The sequence below is a fragment of the Camelus ferus genome, chromosome 18 (assembly GCF_009834535.1).
Source record: "Camelus ferus isolate YT-003-E chromosome 18, BCGSAC_Cfer_1.0, whole genome shotgun sequence".
NCBI lineage: Eukaryota > Metazoa > Chordata > Mammalia > Artiodactyla > Camelidae > Camelus > Camelus ferus.
The window spans coordinates 21,868,249-21,877,320 of NC_045713.1; the positions used below are offsets into that span (position 1 = coordinate 21,868,249).

General features: G+C 59.0%; 2 protein-coding genes and 1 non-coding gene across 6 annotated transcripts; 2 read left to right on the forward strand and 1 right to left on the reverse strand.

Moving 5' to 3' along the window:
• Positions 1 to 2,141: 2,141 nt before the first annotated feature.
• On the forward strand, positions 2,142 to 2,212 carry TRNAG-CCC. The gene has a single exon. It is a non-coding gene; the product is annotated as a tRNA-Gly (tRNA).
• A 571-nt stretch (positions 2,213 to 2,783) lies between these two features.
• Positions 2,784 to 4,510, forward strand: METTL26 (methyltransferase like 26). 4 transcript variants are annotated; one of them, XM_006172621.3, is made up of 6 exons: positions 2,829 to 3,043; positions 3,186 to 3,348; positions 3,568 to 3,627; positions 3,983 to 4,050; positions 4,141 to 4,219; positions 4,299 to 4,510. In XM_006172621.3, exons 1-6 carry the CDS (start codon positions 2,847 to 2,849, stop codon positions 4,344 to 4,346), a joined length of 615 nt encoding a protein of 204 aa, XP_006172683.1. In that variant the 5' UTR covers positions 2,829 to 2,846; the 3' UTR covers positions 4,347 to 4,510. The 4 variants fall into 4 exon arrangements, with proteins under 4 accessions (XP_014422345.1, XP_006172683.1, XP_014422280.1 ...); XM_014566859.2 differs by having other exon boundaries at positions 2,784 to 2,905; positions 4,141 to 4,510; XM_014566794.2 differs by having other exon boundaries at positions 4,141 to 4,510.
• Positions 4,504 to 9,040, reverse strand: WFIKKN1 (WAP, follistatin/kazal, immunoglobulin, kunitz and netrin domain containing 1). The gene has a single exon (XM_032460664.1). It carries the CDS (start codon positions 6,171 to 6,173, stop codon positions 4,953 to 4,955), a length of 1,221 nt encoding a protein of 406 aa, XP_032316555.1. The 5' UTR covers positions 6,174 to 9,040; the 3' UTR covers positions 4,504 to 4,952.
• Between the last annotated feature and the right edge of the window lie 32 nt (positions 9,041 to 9,072).

Sequence of the window (9,072 nt, forward strand, 5' to 3'; positions counted from 1 at the left end):
TTAAACAGAAGATGTTGCTGGTCATTTGGGCAATTCTGAAAGCAGCACCATCCAACATGGGGAAGCTCGGAAATGGATCTGTCTCAGTCTCCTTTCCTCTTACAGAACACAGGTGTACTCACAACACTTCAGATACCAAATGTGTGGGGTTTTCTCAGTAAGCAATTCTCCAGATCCCTTTGCACACCAACTGGGTGTCTTATGATTTAACTCAATCCTGGCATAGACTGCCCAGCATCAGTGCAGACCCTACAGTTTAAGGTGTCTGTCTCGCAAGACAGGCCTTACTTCAGATGCTAGCAACAAGTCCAGACTGTTACCTGTGTTTCTGACCCACCAGCTGTAAAACGAGTTTTGTAATCCTCCTCGTGTTGCCAGAACAGCTCACAGAACTCATGGAAACACTTTGCTTCTGTTTACTGGTTTATCATAAAGGACATGACTCAGGAAGAACTAGATGGAAGAGATGCCCAGGAAAGGGGTGGGAAGGGGTGCAGATCCTCCATGCCTTCCTGGGGAGCCACCCTCTCTGCACCACCATGAGTTTACAGATGGAAGCTCCCTGAACCCTTTCATTTTGGGTTTGTATGGAGTCTCCAGGACACAGGCATGACTGATTAAATCATCGACCACTGGTGATTTGTTCAGTCTCCAGCCCCACCCACTCTTAGGAGTCAGAAGTCTGGAGTGGGGCAGAAAGTTCTAACCCTCTAATCACAGGGTTCCTTAGCAACCAGCTCCCATTTCCCAAAAGTCACCTCATTGATACATACCCAAGTAAGGTTGAAAGGGGCTTGTTACGAATAAAAGATGCTCCTCTCACCCCTGGAAATCTCCAGGGTTTTAGAAGCTCTGTGCCAGGAACCAGGATGAAGACCAAATATGTATTTCTTATTACATGACAAGAGCACAGAGTGGCCTGTGCCCAGGAATGCCATGTGAAGCCACCAGGAAGCCTGGTGCCTCTTGAGTGGGCAAGGTGGGCCAAGGGGCCTGGGTGGTGAGGACTCAGGTAACCACTGATCTTCACAGATGGGGGCAGGGGCAGGGATTTGCATTGAGGAACACTTCTCCACCTGGAGACACAGAAATGGCTCAGCCAACAAACTAGGAGGAGGTGAGGCAAAACGTGAGTCAGGTAATGAAAGCTCAGGGCCGTGAAACGAGAAAGTCTGCTGAAGAAAACAGGGTGGTTGTAGAGCAGAGTGCCACCGGGGCGGGATGGAGGTGGGCAAGCTGGCCCACTGAGTGGAAACTTCCCAGGGGGTGTGTCCAGACCAGCCAACCCTATACCATTTCCTGTCCAGAAGCTGCAAAGTTGTCCTCTGTCTGACCACAGTCAGACTCTGGGCCCTTGTCCCCTCGACAGCAACCCCCGGCTAAAGTTCCAGTCAGTGCCATCCTCAGAGCCCTTGCCAGAGCGAAGTCGAGTATGGGAGTCTCAAGCGAGAAAAGTTGTCCAGCTAAGGAGATAAGCTAGTGTTGACTGAGGAGCAACGCCTTTAGCCTGCTAACAGGGCCCCTTCTGAGACATGGACCCCAAGAAGACAACCAGAGAAGTACCCTGGACACAACAGATCGGCCTCCGACTTGATTCCTGGGTTCACCGACCCTTCACAACACCCGTGAACCCTGGGCTAGCGCTGGTTATCTCGGTGCACAGAGAAACCCTGAGTATCCAGTTCCTGCACGCTGGGCCTGCCCCACCCACCACACAGCTCTACCCCGACGGGAGCCCCACCCACGACAAGGAGCCTTACCAAGCACAATCCCGCCCACCGGAAGCCCCACCCACAACACAACCCCGCCCACCTACGAAGGTCCTCCCCTGAAGAGCTCTGCTTCGGCCCCGCCCCATCACTTTTGGAATGCGGCGGTTGCCACAGATTCCAAGGTGCAACCCGAATCCAGGCTGCCCACAAGCCCGCGTCCCTCATTCCCGCTCCTCCCTCTCGAGAGCAGGGCGCCCAAGCGCACCGCGAGACCCCCACTGTCGCGTCCTTCTCCAAGCGCGGCGCTCCTATCCCTGTTGTTGGCGCGGCGGCGGCGCACGCGTTCTGGTCTTTCTGTGTGGTGTGAGAGTGGTGTGGGGAACTTGCGTCACGAAACCCTAAGTCTCGCGGGCCAACGCTCAGCAAGTAGCGCCGCTGGTGTAGTGGTATCATGCAAGATTCCCATTCTTGCGACCCGGGTTCGATTCCCGGGCGGCGCAGTAGACTTTTGACTTTTTTATATCAGTCTATTTTTTTTTAAACATCCCTTTATTGAGTTATAGTCATTTTACAATGTTGTGTTAAATTCCAGTGTATAGTCATTTTACAATGTTGTGTTAAATTCCAGTGAAAATAACAATTTTTCAGTCATACATGAACATACATATATTCATTGTCACATATTTTTTCGCTGTGAGCTACCACAAGATCTTATATATATTTCCTTGTGCTATACAGTTAGGCTTTTGAGTTTTTGAGGTTTTTTTCCCACCATCTCAAAAAACTCTCTGACCTAAGAGATTTCATCAACGAAAAAAAGCCAGACAAGCGGGAAGCATCTATTCAGGTGATAATGCGAACGACACAGTTTTGGAGTAACAAGCGCGATGAAAAAGCTAGGACAGCCACGGACACCGGGTGCTGAGCCGATAGGCACCTGTAAGCCGGTGACCCAGCTCGTCGCCCGGTCCGCCGCCGGAGACAGCCGCTCGCTGAGCGCCTCCAGCGGCTGCGGACCCTTTAACGCATGGCGCGCGTCCTCCTGGGAATTGTAGTCCGTGGTGAGGTGGGTCTCGTGCTACGCGGCTGCGAGGCCACAGCTCCCGACAGGTCTCGCGGCACCAGACTACGACGATGCTGATGGCGGCGGCCGCGGAGCGGAACAAGGATCCCATCCTGCGCGTGCTGCGGCAGTACGTGGACCCGGCCCAGCGCGGCGTTCGCGTACTCGAGGTGGCCTCGGGCTCCGGCCAGCACGCGGCCCACTTCGCGCGGGCCTTCCCCTACGCCGAGTGGCAGCCGTCCGACGTGGACCAGCGCTGCCTGGACAGGTTCAATGGCAGACCGGGCCCCATCCCGCTGCCCCTGGCTCCATACGCTTTTGTGACCCTTCTAGGCCTCTACCAAGCCGGGTTGCAGGGGCTCAGAAATGGCTGCAGAGGCCACCCCCACCCACGGCCTGCCTTTCCACAGCATTGCAGCCACCACTCAGGCCCATGAGCTGCCCAACGTGAAAGCCCCTCTGTACCTGGACGTGACCTGGGATTGGGAGCAGTGGGGCGGGATTCTGCCGCAATCCCTGGACCTGCTACTCTGCATCAACATGATCCACATCAGCCCCCTGAGATGCACTGAGGTGTGTGGGAGTGTGGGTGAGCTACCCAGGGGCCACCCACCTGCTCCATGCGCATTCCTCCCCCTGCACTGGGAGGGAGTGGGGTGCCAGGTTTGCCCCATATGAGAGATGGGGCACTCAGGCCGGGGAAGTCAGGCTGAGCCTCCAGCACGGGGCCCAGGGCTCTTTTAGTGGTCTGAGGAAAGTTCCTCACTGCTGTCTTGCCTCCCCTCTCCACAGGGGCTTTTCAGAGCAGCAGGACACCTGCTCAAACCCAAGGCGCTGCTCATCACCTATGGGGTGAGTGCCCCTGCCAGAGTGGGGCTTGCCCTGGCAGGACCACCCTAGCCATCCTTGGCTGTTCTTGCCTTTCTGGACTCCCTTATTCTCTCTTTTCCCCAGCTACCTGTCATCACTGTAACACACCCAGGCCTGCCTCTCTCCAATACCCTCCCCCATCCCACCCCACCTGCCAGTCTCCCTGCACCCCCTTGGCTCAGTAGCTGGTCCTCAGCTATCCCGCCTCTGGAGGGCAGGGAGGGGTGTGTCCTTTCCATCCTGTCGGTGCCAGCTTGCAAGTCTGCCCAGTGGATGACGGGATGGCTGACCCTGGGGCAGTGGGCGGCAGGCAGAGTTGTGTACCCCATCTCCACAGCCCTATGCCATCAATGGGAAGATTTCTCCTCAGAGTAACGTGGACTTTGACCTGACCCTCAGATGCAGGTCAGAGCTGGGTGGGTAGGGGGCTTGGCTCGGGGGGCAGGTGGGCTGAGCGACCCCCAGGCCACGACTCCACCTCCTTCTCTCCTGCAGAAATCCAGAGTGGGGGCTGCGGGACACAGCCCTTTTGGAAGACCTGGGCCAGGCTAGCGGCCTGCTCCTGGAGAGGATGGTAGGTGGAGAGGACTGTGGTCAGGTGCAGCCTCCCTGGGGACCAGAGGCAGCTTCTCCAGCCAAAGTGTCTCCTATAGGTGGACATGCCAGCCAACAACAAGTGCCTAATTTTCCGGAAAGAGTAACCCCCTCCTCCAGTATGCCTATGTCCCTGGGATAAACCCAGACTACCAGCACCTGCTTCCCTGGGCCACACTATGGGGACTGGCTCTGCCCAGGCTAGGAGTTCTTGACCAGGGGCCACAAGGCTGCTGAGAGCCTGGAAATAAAAGTGTTTCCTGCTGCCCCACTGCTGGTATGGAGGATGATGGGTAGGCAGGCTGTCTCTCCAAGGGTTCCATACTGTGGGCAGGAGGGCTTTGGCCTGTAGGTCAGGGCTTGGGGGCATCCTGGACTCTGTTGCTCCACTCGGACAGTGAGGGGAGGGAGAGAGGGAGGGAGGACCCAGGGATCGTTGAGACAACACTGAACTGGATGCCTGGCCTTCTACCATGGGAGGTGGCACCACCTCAGTGGCTGGTCCTCACTTGTGCTTCTGCAGGGACACAGGAGGCTCCCCAGAAGGAGGCTGGTGCTCCTTGGTGACCTCAGACTGGAGCCAAAGTCCCATGTGGTGGCAGGATCCCTGCTGAAGCAGGCCAGGTGGGGAAGGGTCAGGCCTTGCGGTCCAGGACTTTTATTCAGCTGCCAGAGGTGGGATGGGTGGGTGTGGGGTTGGGTAGGTGGATTGGCTAGTCCTGGAAGCGGTTGAGCAGCTCACAGGCCTTCCTCTCTAGCAGCTCTGAGATCTTCTTGACTCGCTTTTCACTGGCAGCACGGACGTAGCTGCCTGCGTCCAGCATGGCCACGCCGTCTCGTACCTCGCCCATGATGACCAGTGGGCTGTCGCCCACTGTCACGTTGGGGCAGGGGCAGGCCCGGTCCATGCCACTCAGCGTCACCTCCAGGTACTTGGTGCCCAAGAACCTGAGGCCCATCTTGTCATCCTTAAGCACATCGTCCAGGGCCACACGAGCGATGCCGCCACTGCCTGCCTCGGGCTCCTCCAGCACCTCGGTCAGCCGGCCCACGATGGCGAAGTCGCTGCGGCACAGGCTGAGTGCCAGCTTGCTCCGGAGCCGGCAGGCCTGGCAGGGTGGTGTGCGCGGCACAGGGCAGGCATCCTCGCAGCTCTCACGGCTCTCAAAGTTGTTGCCGTTGCCCTCGCAGCCGCTGTACACGAAGGGGTGGCACTGCTGCAGCAGCGGACTGTAGGCCCAGCGTGGCTCCCAGCCCTGGCAGGGGCCCTGCACGGCAGGCAGCACGCAGGCATCCCTGGGGCCGTGAGCACAGGCCTGTTGGCACGCCTCATAGGTCTCAAAGCCCTGGGCACTCCCTACACAGCTGCCAACCAGAAAGGTCATGCAGCCACCCCGCTGTGGGTCAAAGTGCCAAAGGACTAGGCCAGAGTCGGGGCCAACACAGGTCTGCGTGCTGGGAAGGCACTCAGCCGGGGCGGCAGGGGCCCCATCCCTGGCCAGCTCTCGCTGGACCACGGAGAGCGGGAAGTCAGCCCGCAGCAGGCCAGCAGCATTTCGTGCGGTGCACGTGTAGAGGCCGGCATCCTCGAGCCGAGCGTTGTAAAGCACCAGCTGCCCAATGCTGGTGACCACCACATTGCCATACATCTGGTCTGGCCGCATGATCAGGTTCTCCCGCTGGTCACTCTGCTTCTCCCAGGTCACGGCAGGTGGCGGGTGGCCACTGACATCACAGTGGAGGCTGGCTGTGCCCCCCACATACACTGCCTGTGGGGAGGGGCTGCTGTAGAGGGCAGGCGGCACCAGGGCATCCCCAGGCGTCGGGCGGGCGGTGGTCTCCGGGGGCCCTGGGCTGCTGGGTGGCCAGCTGAGGACATGCTTGCAGGGCACGACATGCAGGCGGAGGCCTCGCAGGCAGGCCTCAGCATCCATGTAACAGCGGTTGTAGTAGGTGAGGCCGTCCGAGGCGCAGGTGAAGCTGGGCTCCTTCTCACAGCGGTCACGGCAGCGGCACACGGGCTGTCCATCCCAGATGTCACAGTCGGAGCCCTGCTGCGGGCACACAAAACCTTCACAGGAGGCCGCCTGCACGGGTGCCACCTCCAGGCCACTGTTGGGGAAGCGGGCCGCCACACAGCTCTGCAGCCCACACACGTTGGTGCAGCACTTCTCGGTGGCTGAACAGTCCTAGGGGGTGGGGGACAGCTCAGTGGACACCCTAATACCCCCAGCACGGTCAGGGGTGCATCTCCTGCTGCCTCTCCCTGAATCTCTGTTTCCCCTCTGGGAGCTGAGCAGGTTTGCAGAAGTTTGCATATCATGTTGTACAATGAACTACAGCTCCCTGGTATGCCCATCACCCATGTCATCTCATTGAACCTCATTGAATCCTTTGGTCCCCAAAGCAGATTTTTTTTTATTATTCCTGTCACACAGATGTGGACACTGAGGCTGAAGAGGACATAAAATGTGTTTAAGGCCACTTCAGTGGTGCATGGTGGGGGTGTGCAAGTCTGGGGAGTAAGGAGGGGGCCCCCAATCTTCAAACACACGAAGGCAAAGACTAGGGGTGTCTTTCCCCTGGGATCATCATACAGAGCATAGTGTGAAACTAGCAGAACAGTGGGGAGCCCAAGGAGGGAGTGAACTCCCAGGGTTGAGTGCTGCCAGGGTCCCCTCTGCAGGCAAGGCCTGGGGCAGGGGTGAGGTCTGGGCTTCCCCCAGGCTGGCCAGAACCTCCAGACACTCTGGGCCCCTACAGTCTGCCCACCCCCCAACCGGGCCAGCAGGGATGTGCCCACTGCTCACCTGATCCCTGATGCACTCACGCTCACAGGTGCTCTGGGCGTCCACCCAGAGGTTGGGGCTGAGCTGGTTGGGGCACACACCCGGATGGCTCCCGGGCCCTGGCGGCAGGTTGGCCCCTGAAGTCAGCCCAACCAGGAGGAGCAGCGGCAGGAGCGGCCTCGAGGCAGGCATGGGGACTGTGGGACCAGGGGTGGGGGTGTGTGGCCACTAGCTCCTCCTCAGGGCCTGCCGAGCCCCACTCCCTACAGGCATCCACCCTCCCACACCTGTGGTCGGCACCCCTGCCCTCTGACCCTGGGCTCCCCTCTCTCCAGCAAGGTCGGAGCTCACGGTAGACGCTGTCCCAGGGGCTGGGTGGGTCCGGGTCTCTCCGAGCTGAGTCTGTGCATGTGGCACTGGCCCCTCCCCCGCCTGGCCCCTCTGGTCAGCTCAGGGCAGGGGGCGGGGAGAGGCGAGGAAGGCTGGGGAGGGGCCAGCACCCAGAATCACAGAGACACTGGCCACAAGGGTCACCAAGGGGCGGAGAAGGGCTGGCTCTGGCTGGAGAGGGAGGGGGAACCCTGTAACCGGAGCCCCTCCTTCCTCCAGGCCCTGGGCTCAGGGATGGAAAGGCCCAGGGATCAAAGCTGCCCTGTAGGAGGGGGCAGGGCTGGACAACCCCTCGGGCTCCCCTACCCCACCCCCGGGCCAGGATCTTTCCCAAAGCAGGCCTAGGCTGGCCCGCCGCCTGGAAGTCACTGTCCAGGAAGAGGTGCAGGGGCTCTGCATCCCACCTAGCAACAATGGGGTTTTGTTCCCTTCCCAGGAGTGATTCCACAACCTCCTCCATGCCGCTTCTGAAGGTCATACCCTGCCAGCAAGTTCTGGGATCAAATCTAAGCCCTTTCTGAGGGGGGGTTAACCCTCTGCAGCAGAAAGATGCCTGATGGGTGCAGCCTGGCCTTTCTCTGACCAGTTACTGACGGAGTTGGGACAGGCTGATGCATGGCAGGACTTTGCATTTAGTGAGCACCCCTCCCCAGTTCCCTGCTGAAACCCCGGTGCCCAACTTCTGGTCTAGGCCCTTCCTCAACTGATTAATAGGTGCCAAAAAAGTGAGGTCCCAGAGAAGTGGGCAGGGAGGAAATGGCCTGTGTATGCTGACCAGTCACACAGCTGTGAACACTGGAAATGTGGCCGAGGGTATCTACTTGGTCTGACTTGTGATTCTCAGTGTCCATGGCCCCGTGGGTGAGTCCTGACAGCAATCATAGGCACCTAAAAGCACCCTGAAAACAGCATGTCACAGGAGAGCTTAAGGAACTACAGGACCCAAAGGTCTTCCCCTGCCCACTTCAGGCCCCTGCACCATGGAGCCCCTCCCAGGGATGGGGGTAGGTGGGGACATCAAATGCAGCCACGGCCATAATGTGCCCTATCCAGGGGGCTGGGGCCCCAGGAAGTGTCTGCTCTGAGACTGGATGGAAAAATGTCCTGTGACCCTGTCTGGTCCCAATGAGACCAAGAGATGCCCCAGCTGTGGAGGACACCATCAGTCCCCTGTCCTATATGGTGTCCCCAGGCATAAGGGCTTGAGGCCCAGGACACCCCTGTGGAGCCACAGCCAGAGGCAGTGGTTCCCGAGAGTGGGGGCCACTTTTAGAGGAATTGCCCCAACAGCAGCCCTGCTGGTCTCTAGGGCATCTGTCATGTCCCTGAGCTAAGCCCTGCACACCCTTTAAGCAGATGGCTCTCCCACTGAGGGTGCCAACTCCAAGACCCAGGTTCTTGCAGCTCTGGTGAGTCTTGGGGTATGGTCCTTCCAGCCCAGCACCCTCGCAGGGAGCAGTGTGAACTTGGCAATCAGGTCCTGCCCAGGCCACTAAAGAGAGCTCAATGTCCCAAGTTCTGGCCCCAGGGACAACAAGCAACAGGTGGTCCCAGTGGCTGAGGGCTGCAGTACTGCACAGGCAGGGACAGGCTGAGGAGAGCTGCTTCCTGGCCCTCCAGGAACACAGGCAGGCCTGAAAGAAACCCGGCAGCC